General features: G+C 44.5%; 1 protein-coding gene across 2 annotated transcripts; it reads left to right on the forward strand.

Moving 5' to 3' along the window:
* The first annotated feature begins 37 nt into the window (after positions 1–37).
* Positions 38–21,984, forward strand: LOC101158796 (potassium/sodium hyperpolarization-activated cyclic nucleotide-gated channel 3). 2 transcript variants are annotated; one of them, XM_023963866.1, is made up of 10 exons: positions 38–1,155; positions 1,269–2,065; positions 11,225–11,431; positions 11,688–11,901; positions 12,080–12,241; positions 13,406–13,624; positions 17,499–17,645; positions 17,735–17,975; positions 18,103–18,267; positions 18,366–21,984. In XM_023963866.1, the coding sequence occupies exons 2-10, from the start codon at positions 1,368–1,370 to the stop codon at positions 20,648–20,650; spliced, it is 4,338 nt and encodes a 1,445-aa protein (XP_023819634.1). In that variant the 5' UTR covers positions 38–1,155; positions 1,269–1,367; the 3' UTR covers positions 20,651–21,984. The 2 variants fall into 2 exon arrangements, with proteins under 2 accessions (XP_023819634.1, XP_023819635.1); XM_023963867.1 differs by having other exon boundaries at positions 38–2,065; positions 11,688–11,790.
* The last annotated feature ends 1,622 nt before the right edge of the window (positions 21,985–23,606 follow it).

Below are 23,606 nucleotides of genomic sequence, written 5' to 3' on the forward strand. Positions count from 1 at the left end.
GCGAGCATCTTGCTCCGGTTGGGCATGCGGCCTTTGGGGGACTGATGATGAGAATGCGGATGCCATGGCAACCGGTCGATGATATCCAAACCTTTTTTTCTTCCTGTGCACAATTATTCGTTTTGGTATGCGCCGTGCGCCTTCATGGACGCTCACCTCTACAGAGTGAGTTTACAGAACATGAAGAGGACTTCTTCTCATCAGCAACGGAGGAGACGTGCGCGCTCAACAAGTAGTTCATTTTCTTTTTTTAAAGGAGACTTTTGAAATCATCGGAACGCACATGCGTGTGGACATTGTGTTTTTTCCCCGCGTTTGGCGTGTGCTGAATGCCAAAAAAGAACCAGAATTCTGGACACATTTGAAATCCGACCATTTTGGGACTTCATACAACCGGCTGCTGGTTTTCCAATCATTAAATCACCAGACCAAGTTGATACCAGCATCACTTTAGTGGATTGGCGCTCCGTCTGTCTGAGCGCTTCTGCCTCTGCGCGCCTTTCTTCGCCATGAAGGTCGCGTTTCTCCCTCGGATCCCCATGTGTCCGCGCGTGTCGTGGACTCCGCATGGGTTACACTGGGGTTAATGTGACTCCATCCCGCCGACGCGTGTCAGCCGCTGACGCTCTGCTTTTGTGCGTGCGTGTGTCTGGATGAATCGGCGCGCCTCGAACTGTGAGCCCCCTTTAACGTGCGCCTGTAATTGCGACAGTCATTATTTCCATGCGTTCTATCAGGGGAGTCGATGTTCTTCAGAGTGATCTTCGGATGAATGCACCCCCTCCCCTCCCACATACGCCCCAAAAATCTCTTATATAATGGCATATGCTGATAAAAACGCAAATTGGCTGAGCTCTCCGGACATGCATGCTGCACAACGGAACGCAGTCGGCTTTTGAGAGTCGAACACTCTTCATAGACCGGGAAGCCGGTGCCAACATGACCGGCGTCGGCGCGATGAAGGCGGCTGTGGAGAGGAGAGGGAGGGCCTCGAGCGAAGAGCGACGTTCCAAGGACGAGGAAGGAGGAATGATGGGGAAACATCTGTAAGGGCAAATGAGACTCAACTTGAAGAGGAAAAGTGGGTCCGCGCGCGTCACGCGGGAAGGATGAAGGACTCCTTGTCTTCACGGGGCCATTTCCAAGGGCACAGAGGTAAGGATGGCAACTCTGCCGGAGACGAGGCGGAGGTGTGAGCTGTCGGCACAATGAAGCTTTCAGAACCACTTCTGTTTGAGGCTGTGACATTGACATTTTCACCTATCTAGACACTAGGGGGACACATTTAAACAAAAGCTTTCCTGAGGAGGGAGGGAGGGAGTCTACAGGTTATTGCCGCCCTCCTCTCAAACTCCCCGAGTGTTGGGATGGATGGGGTGGCAGGAGGTGTGGATGCGCCTGGGAGCGGCGGGGGCTCTGGAGGTGACAGCCTGCCCAGGCGTAATGGAGGGGACAGTAAGCGACGCAGTAAAGGCAGCCTTCCCTCCCCGGGCTACAGGCTGTCCCAGGCGTCCCTGGAGGGGGAGAGGGGCTCCTTCGGGGCGGACGGCTCCTCCTCTGGTGCGCGCGGCCGTCGCTTCTCCATTATCAGCTCCTCAACTAGGGATGGGATCGCTTTTCGCACAGCTGGGACCCCAACCATCCCGCTTGCCCTGCCGCCGCCGCCCGCCTCCTCCTCCTCCTCTGGCGCACACCCCCCACCTCGCTCCGTCGGGTTTGCGTCCCGCGCCGCCCTGGCCTCCACCTCCTCCACTGGGACAGGAGTCATGGTGGTGGCCACCGGCGCAGAGACGACCACCACCACGGCTTGTAACACCACCGCCGCGGGCACGCCAGAGGCGATGGGTCAGTCTGGGTTCGGCGGGTTTGGCATGGGCTTGGACGGGGAGGACTACAGCAATTCGAACCAGAGCACCTTCATCCAGAGACAGTTCGGAGCCATGCTGCAGCCGGGGGTCAACAAATTCAGCCTGCGCATGTTCGGATCCCACAAAGCTGTGGCGATGGAGCAGGAACGGCTGAAATCAGCAGGAGCCTGGATCATCCACCCTTACAGTGACTTCAGGTATGAACACACACTCACTCCACTTTATGCTGCTACTGCCTGCTGGAGCCACTTGTAGCATCTCAGAGACAAGTCCAATTCACCTGGTATAAATATGGATTAAAACAAGTACAAATTGATGCCTTTAAACAAGCACACATAGGTCCTCAAAGGGAGGACTTATAGAAGGCAGGTGATGCTTCTGTGATTAACAGTATCAATGCCAAACTCCATATAGATTCCGGTTTCCACGATACTGTTTAATGCAAAATGACAGAAATTCTGATCAATTAAATTCTATAGGTTAATTGGTTACTCTAAATTGTAGGTGTGAAGGTGAGAGTGCATGGATGTGTGATTGTGCCCTGCGACAGACTGGCAACCCTGTCCAGGGTGTCCCCTGCCTCCGCCCGCAAGTGGCCGGGATAGACTCTGGCAGCCCTGTGACCCTGAAAGGGAACAAACTTAAGATGAATGAACGAAAGAATTAATAGATTTTCTGTAAACTGAACAAAAGAAAACATTTTATTCAATAAATTATGACATTTTATTGACTTATTTTGCCTGAAAATCTAAGAAACTGCATTAGAAAATGATTCAAGGAAGTAATGAAACGTATTTGTTTTATGAAATTCCTCATTGCTGCTTTTTCTTTTTTAATCTAGCCCCAGTCTTAAAAAAATGCATGAATTAGTAAAGAACCGCATAGAGAAGAAAGACATACAGGCTTTCTGCTTATGGCAATTGTTGTTCAAATCAGCTTTCACAGATTCGCAGAGGTGGTTTGGCAGATTGTCCTTCCTGACACAACCCTGTATTTTATCTGGGCTGGGGACTGACTCATGGGGACCCAAACTTGGCCCCCCTTGTGGCTACATTAAGCAGTAGCCTGAAGGGTCTTGCCCAAAGACCCGCAGTGAGTGAAGGTCAATGCCCCCTGCCGAACCCTGATTTCCCATGCACCAGTCCCACACGCAGCCAACTGAGCCATCCAGCCGCTCCTGACAAAATTGTGTTAAAGACATGTAAGGTTAACAAAGAGTGAAAAAAACTCATCAATCAAGACGAATCAACAAGTCTTGGAGACTAAGAGATAATTCACTTCATGAAGGCAATAAAAATGATTTTTTCAAAGTACACAATGTCTTTTTCTTGTAAGAAAATTGCAGCAGATAAGAGAGTAAATTTAGTCTAGTAATACAAGATGTCAGCCCTCCCAATCAGCTGAAATATTTTCCACTGTGTGAGCATTGGACGTTTCCCAACCCTGGTTCACAGGGCACACTGTCCTGCATTTTCTCAATTCAACCCTGCTCAAACACACCTGCATTTTGATTGCTGACATTGTCAGGCTGAATCAGGTGTGCATAAGCAGGGCAACGTGGAAAACATGCAGGACGACAGTGTGCCCTGAGGACCAGGGTTGGGAAACACTGCTGTAGAGCACTCTCTGCTGGGAACTCTTCCCATGGCCCCAAGGATTTAGTTGCCCATTGTGCTCTAAACTCCCCAGACCATTTCTGATAGTTTCTTTTATAAAAAACAAAATGCTTTAATAAAAAATAAAAAATATATCACCAGGAGCTGACTGACAGCTGAGACATTTATAAATATAGGTGGTTTGACGTAATCACAGCTGACTGCTTCGGAAATGTCCAGGTGGGCAGCAGGGGGAGTGGCGGCAGTCACAATCTCCAGACAGACTGCAGCAACAATGGATGACTTGATCCCCAAAGCTGCTGGCCCACTTTTATCTCATCAGCCTCACACGGCACACGCAGTGTGCCATTTTGTGTTGTCTATCAGAGCAATGATCACTCCCTAGTGCAGGTTAGGGGACTGCTCAGAGGTAAAATGATGAATGAGGTCAGCGAGGACTGAATTAAGGTCTGTAGACTCCTTCACATCTCCTCTGAACTTCAGTCTTTCCTGTACTTTTTTTCAAACTTCAAATGTTAAAAGCTGTCATCATGTTGTAAGATGACATTCCAATTGTATTCAATTATGCATGTTGAGCATGGATTGTGCATAATTCAGTCATTTAACTTTTAATTTAAGCACCTGGAGAGAGCAGCAACATCTGGGTGGAGGTGTGTGATGCCATGTTGAAGGGTGAAGAAGACGGATTACATCAGCAGTTTATTTCTGTCATCATTTCTGTGCGACTTGTTAGCGCATGAAGACTGGTGTGTGTGGGACTGTGAACATGTGCAAGTCTCATCACAGAGGCTGCTAATAAGCTTTCACTCTGTGCGCCTCGTCTCAAGACAAGATGTTTCTCCCACAATTCCACAAAAAGTACAAAAGATGAGGTGAAGAAAGAGTTTCTCAAAAGGTGACATTTAGTGCTCGAATGTCAAGGTGCTCATTTGTCAGCTCATCCTGCAGGATGATGGGTAGGAAGTGACATCTGGCCAACAGCAAACAGGGAGCCCATCAGTGACGGCTTAAGAGACACTTGGCCTCAATTACAGTAAAATTAGTGTTTGGTTCGACAACAGCTGAGCAGGTAGATGCAGGTCAGTTATCCCCCCAACACCTGTTCATGTTCAAAATGGAATGCTGATGAGGCCACAGAGAGCAGCTTTGATTGCAATTTCATTTCCATCTATGTGTGTGTTCCCAAGTGTGTGTTTTCATTCTGTGTACATGGTACCAATCTGCATGCATGTGAGCTGGCATGAATCACACACAATCAGTGGAGCAGCATGAGTTGAAGAAATTTTTCTTTTAGGATGCTGTTAGGAATTTTGTCCATGGAACTGAAATATCTTAGTTTTGTTCATGTGTTCATGCTTGAGTCCATTTGTCATGACTAAAAAAAAAAACTTTGATCCTGGAGGGTTTATTGATGCCTTTTGTCATTTGACATAAAATACCAAACTCTATAATATCACAATGGCAGTTTGTAGACAAAGATGAGAACTTTTAAAAGATGTTCCACCTTCTGCAGTAACAATATTAGGTCAATAGGCATAAGAAGTTTCAGTACAAGAAAAAACTTGGTTTGGTTTTCTCTCATAATTTTTACCCACTTCATCCTAAGCGAGTTCATGAGCTTTGGCTCTTTGATGAGTGGGATACACCCCATAGATCACCAGGCTATTCCAGAGTCTATGAAAAGTGTTGCCTTTCATATACTTTTGAGTTTCATCCAAGCTTGTATCCAGATGTCGGTTTCATGTCTCATTAAATAGGTGTTCCCGAATCCAGGCCTCCTGCTCATTTTCCAGAAACCCTGCCTTATCTGCTGCTGATTACTTGGATCAGGTCTGTTTAGCCAATGAGGAACTTTAATGGCAATTTGGTTGGAAAACATGTAGGACACCTGCCCTCGACGCAATATCTGCCTCTGTAAGAGCTTTTTGAGTAGCCCTCCATCTCCTATCCATCTGCTATCACAGATTCTTTTTCTTTACTGCTCTCCACATTACAGCCTTTTAAAAATCGTAAGACATTCTTTTTGTCTTATGTGGCTTCACTGTTGAGGTACTTCAAGGGCAGTTCCCAGATATTGGTATCTTGGTAACTGAAATGGACAAAGTGGTTTGTCCTTCAGGTCTTCATCGGGATGTTGCTGCAGAATTATGAGGCCAGAACAGTCTCATAATTCAGAAATGCACTCACCCTGTGTCACAAATGCACATACTCCGATTCACAAATGTCAATGAATGCCTTTCATCATAGAAATTAGACTGCAGAAATCAGACTGCAGAATCCATCTTTTCCCTGGCAATTGTGGAGCACATCTAACTTCAGGAGTAAGATTTAGATTCAGTTTAGGGATTTTGCTCTGCAGAACTCGTTCCACTTACATCCAGACTGGCACTCAAACCGTATCTTGCATCAGTATTGTGCTGTCTTTCACCTGAGCCTTGTTTCTGTCAGTTGTCATGCTGTCAGCCTAATGAAGAATTGCATAAGTATTACTATAGAATTGCAGGGGGATTTTAATGATTCCCCCTGCAATTCTATAGTAATACTTATGCTATAGTAATACTTATTATAGCTATAAATTACAACAGATAAGCATTTTGTGCTTATAGCTAGGGCTGCACGGTGGCACAGTGCAGCCCTGGTGTATATACCAGGAAAAAATGTGTTACTGGCTGGCACTTTAAGCAGAGCATATCTCCCCAAACATTCTGGTTAGCACTCTTGCCTCACAGCAAGAAGGCCCCCGGTTCAAGTCCCGGCAGGGGGACATGAAAAACAGAACATCAATGGGGGACCTTTCTGTGTGGAGTTTGCATGTTCTCCCCTTGTTTGCGTGGGTTCTCTCCGGGATCTCCGGCTTCCTCCCACCGTCCCAAAATTTTTTTCATAGGGTAATTGGCAACTCTAAATTTTCCCTAGGTGTGAGTGTGAGATTGGGTGTGTGATTGCGGACATTCTACCCTGCGACAGACTGGCGACCTGTCCTGGGCATCCCCTGCCTTCGCCCACAAGTGGCCGGGATAGGCTCCGGCAGCCCTGTGACCCCGAAAGGGACAAAACGGAATAAAAAATGAATGATATGCTTATAACTACTGGATTGAGAGGTTTAGCAATTACTGTCATGAACTCTGAGGGGATGGGTTGATAAAGTACTAAAATTTTATGAACGTTATATTGGGGTCTTCACTCAAGAAACGGAACACAAAATACTTTAACTCTACCAAAAAGGGTAGTACTTTTAATTAAGGCAGGTTCAAATCTTACAGTGCAGCTCAGGTGTTTGCTCTCATTCATTCTGACTGTGCACCGTCCGACTGGAAACAAACACACAATAGTTCCATTGTTACATCCTTTCTTTTGTTTATTTATTTATTTTTTTCTGAACAAAAAATGTCAACTTAAAGTCTGCCTACTAACTGCTCTACTGTCAAAAAAATGAAACGTATTCTTTACCATGTTAATAACATTTTCAGTAACAAATCCTGGTATATTATAGGTGTGAATACTTTTACTCAAAGGAAAATAATCCTTTCCAGTTAATACTTTCAATCAATTACGTGGACAGAAAATCTTGAACTATCTTGACTCCTAAACACATTTCTAAATTATTTTCTTCTCTCTTTTCCTGTTTTGAAAGACAAAGTCCTTTCAAGGTTGTGGCAGTGTCACTGTTTCGGCCAGATCTGGTGGTGATTTGCGCGTTACAGTTGTCTGTGAGTGAAGTGTGTCTGTATGTCTGTGTGTCCAACTCTGAGTCTGTGGAGCAAACAGCCTCTGAGTGAGCAGTCTCACTGTGACCTCGTCCATGTGCACTTCTCAGATGTTTCTGGTTTCTCCTCAGAACACCTCCAGAGTCCATCTGCACCTCATATGAGGGTTCATCAATTTGCTTCCCCACTCTGCCATCTCTCCGGACAGTGTGAGGTTCAAATGGTTGCACTCTGACCCTCCAGTTTTCAAAGTGTGCAGGTCTCTGGCCGATCTGTTGTAGTATGTGCAATGGTGTGCTGATTGGACTTCAAAACCTGTTTTGCTTGTAAAACTTTTGGTTGGAAAAGACTTGTCCTTGTGGGAAGTAGTGTTCTTATGCGGCGACTGAGTGGTCTTTGAGCTGGACTGGAGTTCAGGTCTTGAGATGGTGTGTTGCGATGATCCAGCATTGCTAGATAGGGATCTTGTCACGCTGTTTTGGCCTTTAACAAGAGCTTTTTTGCTGTTTTCACTGCTGACTCAGCTTTGCCATTGCTTTGGGGGTGTCCTGGTGAGGATGTCCTATGATGGAATACCCACAGTCTGCTACATCTTTTGAACTTTTGTGAAGTGTATTGGGGACCATTGTCTGATATGATATGATTGTATGTGGGATGCCTTAGCGAGCAAAATGAGCTTCAAGTTTCTTTATCACTGTAGTGGATTTTTTGTGGTAGGTAATCTATTTTCTACAAATTTGAGTAATAGTCCGCCATGATCGAATAGTCTCTGATGTGAAAACAAAACAAATCTGTGAACACCTTTGCCTAAGGTCTATTTGGCATGTCATGTGGAAGTAGTGTCTCTCACTTTGCTGTTGCTTGAGCTTGTCTGAGACATCCTTCCACTCCTAAGTGTGAAGAGTCTATGCGCTGAATTATTTCTTTTCTCAATGAGTCAGGAATTATGGCACATTTCCCCCTGAAAATGATTCCATCCTGAAAACTCAGCTCTTCTTTGAGCCTGATCTGACTAGTAACTTTGGATTTCTCATTAGGCTAACCTTTACGTATTGTTTGTCTGAGTGTTTGGAGTGTAGCAAGTATTGCATTTAAGCTTTTTTCAGATACTGGCAAATGTAGCACCATATTTACAGTATCTATTTCTGTTTCCACTGAGCCACAGGAAGAATGGTTGGGGATATGTGCTCTGCTTAAAGTGTCAACCAGTAACACAGTTTTTTCCTGGTAAGTACACTACATCCACGTCACACTTATGGGTCCTCAACATCTTTTGTCTTTACTCTTTTGGGTGCACGGAAAATAAGTTTCTTGACAATATTCTCAAGTGGCTTATGGTCACTCTTAACAGTAACTTGTCGACCATATGTGAATTGATGTAATTTCTCCATGCAACAAGAGCTACCGTAAAAACTTTTTTTCTATTTGTGCATAGCCTCATTCTGCTTGTTTAAGTACTTGGCTTGCAAAGGCGATGGGCTTACCATTCTGGATGAGTGCTGGTATTAACCCTGTGTCTGAGGTATCACACTGGACTATGAGCTCTTCCTCCGGGCTGTAATACTTCAGCACAGGAGCATTGGTTAGTTTTCTTCAGTTTTACGAACGCATCTTCGTGTTGTTTGTTCCAGTTTAATTCGCAGACTTTATGTGTGAGTTTTCTCAACACCTCACATTGGTCATAGAGATGTGGACAGAATCTGGCTAAATAGTTCACCCTTCCTAAGAGCTCTGTACTACTTTGACATCTGCAGGTTGTGGCATTTCATTGATGGCTCTCACTACAGGGTCTGTCTTCAACCCATTAGCTGTTAGAACATGTCCAATCTATTTGCCGTAATTTCAATTTTTCTGCATTTAGTTTGATGTTCTTCTGTTTGCCCCTGTTTAAGAACAGTCTTATTTTCTCATCATGATCATGTTCAGCAGCCTCTTGTGTCTCCCCTTGGCCTGAAATCAATACATCATCTACAATTATCTACAGACCAGGCAGGTCTCCAATGCCTTTGTCATCCTTCTACTACAATGAATTATTTGAATTAATATTTATTTAAACGTTTCAATATTGCCTGTAGAGTGTATGTGTAGTGTAAAGTGCATATATTAATCAACAGTTGTTTCTTTTCTGCTTATAGAAAGTTTTTTTTAATTTATTTTGTTTTTATATAAATAAATACGATACGTGCTTGGTGAATGGTCCACACGTATGAAAATTGGTGTTGGATGTTAACAAAGCAGCGGACTGTGGTTTCAGAATTTTCCCATGATAACAGTCATCAAGGCATATTTTCAAGTTGTGTGTTAGGCTGTAAATAATAACTGTATTGGAAGCCAGTGATTACGAAGTGATACAACTGTCAGTTTTAGTGACAAACTCTGTGAGGGAAATGTGTGTTTGCTAGAATAATGATGACTCATGCATGCTTAATCTTCATCAGTCTGGTGTCAGCGTCACTCCATGAGGTGGTGTTACTAAACTGCCGCTTAGCGGCAATCAACCAGAGAGCCAGAGAGGAGTTTCTCTGAGAAAAAGGTCTGAAAGTGAGACAACCGCAAGGCAAAAACAAGTCAAGGTGACAGATGAAGGGATCAGTATTTATGAGATGACAGAACTCGTCTCCAGATGATCCAATCAGCTCTTCTGGCATAATTTCAGCCTGATCCAGAAGGCATGACTGATTTTCTGCTTTGTATCTCTGAAGCTTTCAGAAGTTACTGATGATCTGCTGGAGTTTACACATTTGCAATCCCCCAAAAAACATCAGGGGCTGTCTTTGAAGTGCCTATTATTATGACGATCATTTGCGCCATTAAAGAATGTGGTTCTTCCACAATGCACTGGTGAAAATGAATGTGCTGGGGCTTCTTTGTAATATTTACTTGTCAGAAGATGATGGAAAATGATAAAAGTTAATCATAAACAATAATACAGATTATAGAAACATTTCTTGTGCTGTGTGTACAACAATCTGTTTTACCATAGTGTGATGTTCACTAGACTGGCACATTTGACTAATAAATGTTTATAACTGCTACTTATAGACTTTAAACAGACATAAAATCTCCCATTTACTTCGATCATTACATTTATGAAATACTCCCACAATGCATCGGTCTTTTTTTTAAACATTGCTTCTGCCCAAGTGTTGTCAGTGTGGATACCACTCAAGCTATACCACATGCTTTGTGAAAACATATTTTAAATGACTAAATGTCATAGATGCTATATTTATTTAATATGTTTCACAATGTGCCAATCTGTTTCTGAGGTTTAATAGTAGAAACTCATTAACATCTTTTTTTTTTCCCTTAACTCTGTGATAATACTTGTCGACTTGTGTCGAGTTACACATTTGAAAATTGTTTAAAGGCCTACTCTGATGAAAATTGTGTTTTTAAAATGTTCTTGTGACATTTTTCTACTTATGTAGGACATATATGGAGAAAATTAAACTTAAGCATTTCAGATTATTTCTTTATTCAAATCGTTTGGAAAAGCTTGTAATTGTGACATAGAAGCTACAATTGGTGAGCTGCAAGCTCCCTTCTCCGCTCCATTCTGATACATCCACTAGTAGACAAACAGATCCATGCATGTCTTTGTTTTCCTTGTCTGAGCTGGCATCTGGCTCAAAACTGTACGGCTGGATAGTTCCAACATGACTTATTTTATTGCACTGCTAATGTTAGGTTGGGGTTGTGAGGGGCTGCCAGCTAGCGGGAGAGCATGTAAACAGATAGATGATGGGAAATGGGGAAGGCTTAATCCACACCAATAGTACTACTCACAACTTACAGGCAAATTTCTGATGAACAACAGCTGCTCTGCTGAAACTGTGTCCAAAAAAACAACAGTTTTTTTTTATTTTGGCTAAAAATGGCAAAATAGCTATTAAAAGGCCACTGGGAACACTTAAAACAGATCAAAGATGATTGGAGTGGAATTTTAACTTTGAAGACGAAGAAGAAAGATTTGTTAGTTCCAACAATTAATCATAAACTGATCTGAAGCTGTCCATCTGTGTCTTTCCAGGTTCTACTGGGACCTGCTAATGTTAATATTGATGATGGGCAACCTAATCGTCCTTCCAGTAGGCATCACATTCTTCCGAGATGAGAACACTGCCTCGTGGATCATTTTTAACGTGGTCTCAGACACTCTCTTCATGGTTGACCTGGTTCTCAACTTTAGAACTGGCATTGTCAAGGAAGACAACACTGAGATATTGCTTGACCCAAGGTTAGTAAAAGAGTTTGTGTTCTGGAGTGCAGGGTTTGTGTATAACTGTTGTCATCAATATAGATCTGCTCTTGCAGTCATCTGTTGAGTTTCAGTTCAAACAAACTCACATGAGAGCAGTGGAAAAGTCACATAACCAAGCTTGTTCAAATTCCAGTGTGTAAATTATCACCATGTATGAGGGCCGTCTCATGCCTGAGAAAGTTGGACCGCCAAAAAAGGCATATCACTGGTCTTCCATGTCCGTCTAACTCAGGGAAATACGCCAGAACTACCTGAAGAGCTGGTTCCTCGTGGACTTTGTTTCATCCATCCCGGTGGACTACATCTTTCTGATGATGGACAGTCTGGACTCTGAGGTATACAGGACAGCCAGGGCGCTACGCATAGTTCGCTTCACCAAAATCCTCAGCTTGCTCCGGCTGCTACGCCTGTCAAGACTCATACGCTACATCCACCAGTGGGAGGAGGTGAGAGGGGCAGACAAAGGAAACAGAGGCTTTAAAAACATGACTCATCACCAGAGACTGTCTTACTGGGCTAAAGCCTCCCTCTCTTTTAACCACGTTGTTTCTTTATCCTAAGGCTATGAGATGAAATGTAAATCCACCCTTTGAGTCTAAAAATGACTTCTTTATCTCCCTGTAGATCTTCCATATGACCTACGACCTTGCCAGTGCCATGGTGAGAATAGTAAATCTGATTGGAATGATGCTGCTCCTGTGTCACTGGGATGGGTGTCTGCAGTTCCTTGTACCTATGTTGCAAGACTTCCCTCATGATTGCTGGGTTTCCAAGAACCTAATGGTGGTGAGTCTCTCAGCTCTTATTCTATTACAAATGTCTTCATCTCACCACAAAAAAAGTGTAAAGTCACGTTCATACGCCTTTTGGCAACATGTGTTCAAGCTGACACTTCCGATGAAAAGTCAACTGGTTTCCGTGATAAAAACTCCCATGTTCATGCATAGCTTCGCAAGTTCCTACGACCGTTTTTGGGCTCAACATACAAAATGACAATTGACAAAGTGACAATTGAATGCGGATTGCAAGTCAAACTGGATCAAACTTTGACCCATTAGGGACTCAGATTTGGTAGTTACACATCGATGGCATCCCCTTTAATTCATGGAAGTACCCGCCGATAATACATCATGCATGAGAAATGAATAATTGTGGTTTGTGTCCGGTTTGCATAATTTGGAATAGAGCTGTGAAAGAAAAAGTCTGAAGTGAGATTTGCACCGCTATGACATTTCACACCAAGCGTCTTTTAACTCTAGGTGGTAGACATGCGCTAGTAGAAAAGTAGACGGCAGAAAAAGAAAAAGAAGAAAAAGTCCCTTCCTGCTTGTCTAGTATGAACTCCATTTGCACGTTCAAGAACCCACGTTTAGCACGTTCTGCATGTAACTTAATAGCTAAAATACATTTACATGTTCTTGCTGAAGAGCTGGTTTGAGTTCCCTGACGTCCGTTTTCTTTGTGTTCAGAAAGACGCTGTTTATGAGATTTATTCACATATAGAAAAATAGAGTTTAGGATTAGACGCATGCAGAATGTTTGTACATGAAGTCTCACTGCTGCAGATGCAGGGCAGAGGTATGAACAGCTGAGTCTCACCAGTTGCCCTGAGTGACGGTTGCTAAGCAGACTGATGCTGGGATTTTCCCCTGAGAGATTCCCATTATTCTGTAGGCCATTAACATCTTTGTATAATTGGAGTCACATTCTAAAGAGCAGGCTGGGTCTCACATAGAGGACGCTCTTTGTGCTGTTGGGCTCTTTCATTGTCTGTGTGCTGTTGTACTGCTGCACAGTTTTTTGTTTTGGTCTTCAAAGTGGTAGTTAAGACGTCTTTAGTGCTGTTAGCTCTTAATTATCACAGCTCTGTTGGAGGACCACCACTAAGGATCTTGTAAAATATGAACAGCCATTTCAAACCGCTTTCTCTGTGTGTTCTTTGTGTTTCAGAATGACACATGGGGTGTGCAGTACTCGTACGCTCTGTTCAAAGCCATGAGCCACATGTTGTGTATCGGCTACGGCGCACAGGCTCCAGAGGGGATGACTGATGTGTGGCTCACCATGCTCAGCATGATTGTGGGCGCCACCTGCTATGCCATGTTCATTGGCCATGCCACCGCTCTCATACAGTCACTGGATTCCTCACGACGACAGTACCAGGAGAAGGTGAAGATATGGAATCCCATACAGCCATTGAATACATTTCACCCTTTACTATAGCACACATCAGTTTTTTTTAAACGTAAAAGTTACACTATGGTTTTTAATATACTGTATCAAACCCCCCAAAAATTGGCAACCATTATAAAAATATGGGGAATAGTGGTCCCCCCCATCCCATGGTTGCTGTATGGAGTGGGCCCCCCCTCTTTCGGTTTTATTTGCATCTTAGACATGTAGGGCCCTTGGTAGGGGGGGGTGCTTGGACATCACTGCCAGCAAGCAGCAGATGTCCTCCCAGCACCCTACGCGCCAATTTTAACCACACCGTACACATTTAGGGCCCCTTGGTGGGGAGGGTGAGGGGACATCACTGTGAGTAATCAGGAGATGTCCCCTCAGTGCCCTACCCGCCAATTTTAACTGCAACCCCCTTAGTACACACACCCCTCCCCCCTCAAAATACACATTCCAACATAAACACACGCACACACAGGCCCTCTCAAACACACATCACGCACACACATTTGCAAGGAAGGTGGGACCTAGGACCATCTGTCCCCTACCCCTTCCCTGGTGGGGGGTACGGGGTCCTTGGCAACGGCGGCCGTGTCCCCTGGGTGCCGGTTTCCTGGGCCCGGCGGTGCTCTCTCTGCGCGGGGGGGGGGGGGGGGGGGTCACATTACACCTGGGGGTGTCCGTATCCCTGGGGGGTGGGTACGGGTCATTGCCCCTGGGTGCTGGGCCCCGCCAAGTCTCCAACTGTGGCCAATGCCTGGTCGGGCCAAGTTAACAACACCCCTGGTGGGCCCCCTTTCTCCCCGGGGCGCTCCCCTCCTGGGCGGGGGCGGCTGGCCCCTGCCTTGCTCCTCCCTGGACCAACCGTGGGCCGGGTGGGTGGCTGCCTGGAGGGGGGAGGCGGGTCTCCCCTGGGGGGTCCTTGCTCGTACCTGGGGTTGGGGCGGGGGGATGCCCGGAACACCTGGGGGGGTGGTGTGCTGCTCGTCTGGGGCTGTGGGCACCCTTCTCGGGTGGGGCCCTGCGTTGGGCTCTCCCGGCGGTGCGGGGGGCTGCCCTCCTGGTTGGGCTGGGGCGGCGCTCCCTTTCCCTCCGTGCCTCCCTGCTCTCTGGCTCTGGGGGCCTCGCGGCGGTCCTGCTGGCCCTGGCCTGGGTGGTGGGCTTGGTCGCCTGTGGGGCGGTTGTTCCCTGCCTGCGACCGTGTGGCGTTGGGGGTTCCGGCTGCCGCTGCTGATGCGGCGGGGGTCTTGCTGTGGGGATGGCTGGGCACTCTCCTTCCTTCTTTTCACATTCCACCGTCCATTTTAGAAAAACATAAACACTCACCTGAGCACAGGTGTTAGCTCACCTTTGCACTAACAGTTTGCATGATTGAATGACTGAAATATTTCACACTAGTTGGTTTAAAGGCACAAGTATGTGTGTGTGAACACTATCTGTTTTTTGTACATGTTGACATGTGGACGTTTTTTTTTTTTTTCTTTCAGCCAGCAGGTGTGTTGATAACATTTGAGTGTGTGTGTGGACAGGCCCCGCCCTTTTTGTACTACATTTGAACCTTACCGTAATGATAAACAACCAGTAAACTTGTTGCTTTATGCTGCTTCATGGTCTTATCCCCACCCTCCTATTATCACCCTCTTACCCCCCCCCCCCCCCTCTCTAACATCCCTCTCTCTTCTTCCCTTCTTTCCTTTTCCGTCCGGTCCAACACTGAAGATTTTCAAACCTGATTGGAATTAATAAAGTTTGGCCTCAATTACAAAAGGGGTTTATTCAGACATACCTTTGGTTTGTCTGAAGATTAATAACCCCTCTTGTTAAAGTAAAATATGTCCAACACAAGAGGCCGTCAGCTCTCATCTGCCTGCCCAGCTGTTGGACAGGACAGGTTAAAAAAAAAAAAAAAAAATATGAGGGAATCTGAATTTTTTTAACACAGAGTGTCAGAGTTTGCAAAAGGTCGTGCATGGACAACATCTTATTTGTTTGAAATTACCTTTTGAGTATTGATCAATGAAAAAAAATTACAAACGTTTTAAGGTACATTTAGATGTGATGAGAATAGATAATGAAAGAGTTAAAACCCTTCTTCAACGAAATAATTACATGTCCTGCAGTCTGGACACTTTAGAGGCTGTGTACACTGGGGTGATAGAAAGAAAAAAACACTGATCATAAAATATGTTTTGTGCAAATGGGAATGCCATGTTTACCTTCCTGATGCATTTAAATGACTCATTACTGACTTTTTTCTCATCTTTTTCACTGTCGAGACATAAACAATGACTTTAAGGACAAACAAGAAAAATCTGAGTGTTTTTCAAATAAAAGAAAAAGAATTGGAAGATTTTTACATTATTTTACTATTTACTATTATACTATTTGATAAAGGCTTAAAATTAATCAATAATCAGATTATTTAGCTGCTGTATGGTGGCGCAGTGGTTAGCGCTCTTGCCTCACAGCAAGAAGGTCCCTGGTTCAAGTCCCGGCTGGGGGACCTGAAGCAGAACACCAATGGGGGACCTTTCTGTGTGGAGTTTGCATGTTCTCCCCGTGCATGTGTGGGTTTTCTCCGGGCTTCCTCCCACCGTCCAAAAACATGCTTCATAGGTTAATTGGTCAATCTAAAATGTGCATAGGTGTGCATGGGTGTGTGATATGTGTGACCCTGCGACGGACTGGCGACCTGTCTGGGTGTCCCCTGCCTTCGCCCATAAGTGGCCAGGATAGGCTCCGGCAGCCCCGTGACCCCAAAAGGGATCAATGGAAAAGGATGAATGAATGATTTTTTTAAGTTAAAACAGATATCCTCTCTTTAAGTTAAAATCGTAAAAAAATCACATCTGATGTTCTGCTTCTGCTTTATTTTTGGTAAATAAATCATCCTGATCAGCAGAGCTCCTGCATTTCAGACCAATTCTAGCTTTGTCCCTGACATTACAAACAATCACTTTAATAATCACAATTATGTAATCACAGAAAACCCACATGATGTTCACCTTGGGTGGTAAAGTTTGGCAGACTGTGGATGATGTGTAGAATCAGATGTTCTGTTCTTTACGGAGCGGTTCCTCACATCCATTTAAATCAATTCTATCTGCCACTGGCAGGCAGAGACCTCGATCCATTCATGTTGTCTTTTCAGGTGGCAGCTTTTAGCCAACTGCCCCATTTCTTATAATAGCCCACAAAAGTACCTTCTGCAGCCCTGCATATCTATGCTTCCTTTCATTCTGATCCAAACAGTGAAGGGAGACTAAATGCAGTGAAGTTCAAAATAGAAAACTGCACTCCTTCATAGCTTTAACCTGTTTTCATGTAAGTCCACCAGTACACCTTGTCAGGGTGAACACATTCCCTAAATGCAGTCAGTAAACCACATACATGTTGAGTCATTGGGACACTTTACATGGCCTATAGCATTTACAAGCCAAATGAATCCAATCTCCTATTGCAATTAATATATAATAACAGGGTGAGGGTTTGCGTGCTGTATTCTAAAACTGTAGTTACAAGATAACCATGAATGTACCCAGTTATCCTTTTAGGCTATACACCTTATGATGCACAGCAAGTAAAACATTCATACATAAAAATACATCAGAATTACAAAATGATATGACCAAACCTACGCAGTTAATGCATAACTATCTAATTCTATGTTTTTCCAACACAAACTAAGTGGGTTGGTACATGAATGGGCGTGTTAATTCAGTAGGGTGTAAAGATAATAGTAGATCAGCTCGTCCCACAGTAGAAAAAGTTGGCAAATCTATATATAAAGAAAAAAACAAGTTTGACCTTTGACCTGCTGTTTCAGGTGTGTTATCTGACATTTGTGAACATGTCTTTACAGTATAAGCAGGTGGAGCAGTACATGTCTTTCCACAAGCTTCCTGCAGACATGCGCCAAAAGATTCACGAGTATTATGAGCACCGCTTCCAAGGAAAAATGTTCGATGAAGAGAATATCCTGGGAGAGCTTAGTGAACCACTGAAAGAGGTAATGAGCACTTGCTGTTCTACGGTCTCCAGCAGATCTTTCTCTGTTCTGCTCTCCATCTGCTGCATCTGCTCTTGCTCTCCTTCTAGGAGATAGTCAGCTTTAACTGCAGAAGCCTGGTGGCTAATATGCCGCTGTTTGCCAACGCCGACCCCAACTTTGTGACTGCTGTACTGACCAAGCTCCGCTTTGAGGTGTTTCAGCCAGCTGACTTTATCATACGTGAAGGCACCGTTGGACGTAAAATGTATTTCATCCAGCATGGACGAGTCAGTGTGCTGACTCGTGGAAATAAAGAGACCAAGCTGAGTGATGGATCTTACTTTGGAGGTGAAGATTGTAGCTAAACAAAAAACAGATTTGAATGCCTGCTTTCTTTTTTTTTTTTTTTTACAATCTTAATGGTTATTCAGTCTCACAAACTCCCTGTGCCCTTTGTTTTTCCTCCTGACGTTAGAGATCTGTTTGCTGACTCGTGGGCGGAGAACAGCCAGCGTCCGAGCAGACACGTACTGCCGACTGTACTCTCTAAGTGTGGACAGTTTCAATGAAGTTCTGGAGGAACACCCAATGATGCGACGTGCCTTTGAAACAGTTGCAGTTGACCGTTTGGACCGTATTGGTAATAAGCATTTCGCAGGCCCCTATTGTATGTTTGATGGACAGAAAATAAAATCAAACTCTGTAATTTCTTGATTCATGTTTTCCTTTGCATTACAGGCAGGAAGAATTCTATGCTTTTACGGAAATCATCCCAGGGAGGTTCTATGGGAGGCAGCCGTGGAGGTCGGGGGCCAGGGGCTGGGGTTGGCCTTGCAGCAGGTGGTTTGGGTTCCTGCGACAGCATGCTCGTGCAGCAGATTGTTAAACATGACAGCATGCCAGCCATGCAGGACGCCATTGCAGCTGCCGCTGCAGGAAGAAGTGGCATGATGGGTGGGAGTGGCACAGTGTCACCTCGGCCTCGTCCGGTCATCTGGGCGCCACTGGTCCATGCTCCACTGCAGACTGCAGCTGCCACCAGTAATGTAGCCATTGCTCTGATGCACCAGCAGCAACAACAGCAGCAGCAGCTGCAGCAGCTGCAGCAGCAACAGGTCCTTGGAGGGGCTTTCTTCCTGTCTTCCCCACTGATTTCCCCTTCTCCCTCCACAACATTTCCTCTTTCTCCTCCTCGGGCTCCGGTCCTACAACCTCTTCGCCCCTCCGTCAGCTCTCTTATCGGGATGATGACATTGGGAGGAATGAGTGGTTTGTCCCCAAGAGGAGGATTTCCTGCCTCTCCTTCAGCAATGGGTCCTCCTGGTGGGGTGGCATCCTCTCCTGTTCCCAAAACGTCATCCACTCCAGCTTCTTGTGGCTCAACTTCTGTCCAACACGGAAGAACTCTCTATTACAGCCCCCGATTTCCAGCTGATCCCTCCATGACTGTCGGAGCACCTGGAACCCCAACGGGGGCGGGATCAACCCCACCACCTCTCAAGATTTCAAACACCAACCCTGCTGCCTCTAGTAGCCCTCCAGATGGCAGCCAATGTAAGCAGGGTGCAAAAGAGGCGTTACTACGTCACGGAGGGAATAGCTGTCAGGGTCTGCCAGCCTTGGGCAGGCTCACGCAGGAGGCCAGGCTACTGTCTGCCTCACAGCCCACTCTGCCTCATCGTTCCTGGGCTGGATTGCAGCCTCACCCTTCGCTTCATCGAAAAGCCTCTGGTGGTAATTTGTTGGCAGCTCCTTTCCTGGCAGGACAGTTGGCCAGGGGAGGAAGCGCAGGTTTACTGACCTCTAACCCCCCAGTGCACCTCATGACAAATATTCCCTTTATAGCACAATCCACAATTCCTGTTCAGGCTGCACTAACTCAACCTATCTCTGCAGGCACAGCTTCCTTCACACAGACTGCAGTTCACACTGCATCTGATCCCACATCCACAGCTGTACACATGCCTACCACAGGTTATTTACCATCATCCTCCCCTCCAAAACAGACCCCCTTCTCCTCTGCCACCCCCACTCCTTCAACTCCCACAACCGTGCTGTCTCAGACGCCGCGTCCAAAACCCATCTCAACAACCCCCTCTCGCTCCTCCTCTCCTTCTCCCTGCTCCACCCCTCCTTCGGCTGGAGCAAGCCCACTTTCAACTCCCCGTCCCAAACCCATTCCAGCATCATCTCCTCGCTCTTCCTCGCCTTCTCCATCATCTACACCTCCTCCTATCTCTGTTTCTTCTCCAATTTCCATACCTTACCCTCAAAGTCACAAACCATCGCTTGCATCCTCTTCTCCTCCTTCCTCACTGCAACCCTCTTCTCTGGGTCATCCCCAGAGTCCCAAAACCAAGACATTTAACACACCACTTTCTGCTTCCCTGCTGTCTGGGACCGGTCCTGGCCTGACGCCGACCAATCCAATGATGGCTTCTATTCAGACATCCCCGACTGCTCTTTTTCAAACTTCTTCATCCTCCTCATTTCCAAATAATCCCCATAATCCGACACAGTGTCTCCAGCCCTCTGTCCCTGGCTCACCGAAAGGTTACACCTCAAGCCAGACCCCAAAACAAGTGTCTCCTCCTACCTCCATCCAAACCTCTGCCCTAACACCAATCAGCACTACTTCTCCGACTAAAATAACTTTTTCAGTTCATCCTGTGAAGCAAAACTCTCCGGTCCTCACCCCAAGTCCTACTTCGGGCTCAACCGTCACTCAAATCTTATCAATAGCCTCACCACCACCCTCCTGTCCAAATCAAAGCCCTGGCAACTCCTCCGCTCTTCCCACCACCGCAACTACCACCATCTTGCCTTCTGTCCATTCTGCCTCTATTCAGTCCCCCAAACAAGCTCAGACCTGCCAGGCGTCTACCGCTACGACCAACCCGGAGGCACATGGAGGCACCTCTGCCAACTCCACTCAAATTAAAGGGGCAATTCAGGACCCCCAGCTTTCTCTCACCAAAAGAGACTCAGAGGGACTGCGGCACAAACTACCTGCCAACATGTAATAAAGCAGAGAAGGAGAATCACGACTAGTGCTCATTGGAGGAGCGGTGGACGTGCAGACTTGTATCAGAGTAGGCAATAGGTCGATGGCCTATCATGGACAGGTACACCCTCTTTGTATTTACTCTAGGCTGTGATTGTTTTAGATCATCAGGTGTTCATGTGACTCAGAGCCAAGCCATCACTCCGAGGTTAAGATTTCATGAGTCTGTTTAGTGTGCAGTACTCTCTACGCAGAGTTACATCCAGATGTATACATGTATATCTGTGTTAGTGATTGTTGGAGCAAGCAGGGGAGCCGAAGTGGAAACAAGCCACACTACGGGAACCAATAGGAAGAGGGCAGATTAACAGCAGAGATTGTTAAAAAATAAGGAAACTAGCAATACTTGGGGTGCATTTGACTCATAACAGGAAACGGCCCAGACATTTATGACAAATGAAAGAAGCTAAGTGTTTTAGCTGTTCTGAAAAACGGCCATCGTACAGATAAATAGCAGACATTATAGCAAGCACCACCTGGTTTCCAGTTCCAGCTCCCTTTTGCCTCCTATCTTTCACCAAAGTGTAATATTTTTTCATCTAAATAGGGAATATAAGGATATAGCATTTACAAATCCTTGTAAAGATGCAAATTTGAATTATTAGGAACAGTTTGCTGGTAGTTTGTTGTTCCAAGTCTGTGATGTTACTTTTCTTCTTTTTTCAAATGAAAACAACAACAATCTTTTCCAATCTGTGTGTGTCACAGATTGTGTCACACACAACACTATTCTGCTGTGCACTGTGGCTACCATAGTTTTATCCTCTGCAACTCCCTGTATTGTAAATACGTGCCTCTCGGTGGGTCTGCTGTGAGCTTCCTTAGCCCTCGGCCTCTTTGTCTTTCATCTCGTCTGTGTAGCTGCCTTTCATCTGATTTTACAGCTCTGGTCGCTAACTGTTTCTTTGACGTCCGCAGTCTAGCTCTCCTCCCCTCAGCTTGCCTGACACTTCCAGCGGCCTCGTGTTCAACTGGCCGCCTGCTCCTTCGGCCGTCCTGTGACACCGCTTCAGCATCACGTCCACTGGTGTTTGATGTTTTCTGTGGGTAGCAACAACACATTTCCTTCTCAACCCCCTGATACCATGTTGCCTAGATTATATTATATTTAAGGACCAAATGTTTTATTTTTATTTATCATAGCTTTAGCTTTTAAAAAGTAAATATGGCAGAAGTGATTAACTTGAGTGTGTCTATGAAGGGAACTATTTTTCCCTATGATGATGAGGATGGTTGTGTGTTGGTGGTGTACATCTGAATGCAAGAATAAAGTGGATTTAGATACAAACTTCAGTCTTGATAAGTAATTTACCCAAACTGTATCCTGTCCAGTTTAAGGAAGTTTCACATTGAATTCATTTAACTGAAGAAGATTTACTGATTTACTGAAACAAAACCATTATTTTACAACAGACTGCCTCTGTAAAATGGATGACACTAAAGCATTTTACATCTTTTGAGGCAGCCTCTGTTGAAAAAAATCTTAATTAATTACTTTAATTAATAAATTAATTTATTTATTTATAAGGCATTATTTTAAAAGGATTTAAGTACTATATATGTACACAAAAACGCTAAATTCAATGATGTTAGACATCAAGTTCTCCAAGACACATTTCGATTTTTAAGATGTAAGGTTAAAAGAACAGAAACAGAACAGATTTCATTCTCATTCAGCATGAAAAAATGGTTAATAATCTTCTGTTTCTAAACCTAGTGTGTGATGACCTCCTTAGCTCTTTGAGAAATAACAGTTTTGAGAAATATCAAAATATTTTCATAGAGGTTTAGTTTTGGCGATACATTTCCTTTTCCTCTATTTATTTATGTATTTATTTATTTTTACTGCAACTGTATTTCTGTTTATTTTATCTTGCACCAATTTCAGTTTTATTTCATTATGCCCACATATTTTGCTGCATCTATTAGTAAGTTATTCAAACAGATCAAAGAAAGTGAAACTAAAAAAATAAATGCCTAGTCATTTTGACAATCCTCATTGGCCTGGAAAAAGGCTGGATCAACATTTGGCCCAATACCAATCTTGATAATAGAACAATAAGACACAATCAATTCAGGATCCTTTGACAATCTTTGCAAGCCACTGTCGAAGCTCGACCTTCCACAGAAACATCTTGCTTAGTCATGCCCACCCTTTCCTACAGGATAATGAATAATAAAGTGACAAACATTATCAATGTCCTTTTTTAAACAAATATCTTATACACTTTGAACATTTTTATGGGTCACTCTCCCCCCTACAGTCAATACAAATCTTTGAGCAAAAAAAAGACAAAATAATGTCTCTTGCTGAAATGGCCCTGCAGTTTGCATTTTAAGTAGATCATTTAGGTAGAGTGTAAGTACAGCAAGCGCTACTTCAGACTTGGATGTGACCCTGGTGACTCAGACTTTACCTTGCAGTGAATCTCTACTGATTAGAACACGTGTCAAACTCAAGGCCCGAAGGCCAAATGTGGCCCGCCATGTCATTTTATGTGGATCGCGAGAGCATAAAAGTTTTCAATTTCTTAGAATAAAAAATAAAAATTGGTGTATTTATTCATATCTAGGGGGAATTGGACTTGAAATGTCGGATTGGGCAATTATACATTAGGACTTAAACACTGTCCATATAACCTAACCTGACAGAATAAAATTTAAACAAACAGATGTTTTCTGTGCAACTGCAATTGTCACTTCAAAAAGTTATAATAAATAAATAAATGAGTTATTTAACATTTAAGGAGTAGTTACGTTTATTTTTCATTACCTTTAGTTTAATGTATAAGTTATATCTGGCCCTTTGAGGACAGACACTGATGTGGCCCTCGATGAAAATGAGTTTGACACCCCTGGATTAGAGGTTTGGTGATACAACCGCAGCACTGCAGTGCAATAGAATAACTTACTCC

This window comes from Oryzias latipes, chromosome 16, assembly GCF_002234675.1.
Source record: "Oryzias latipes chromosome 16, ASM223467v1".
NCBI classification, from domain to species: domain Eukaryota; kingdom Metazoa; phylum Chordata; class Actinopteri; order Beloniformes; family Adrianichthyidae; genus Oryzias; species Oryzias latipes.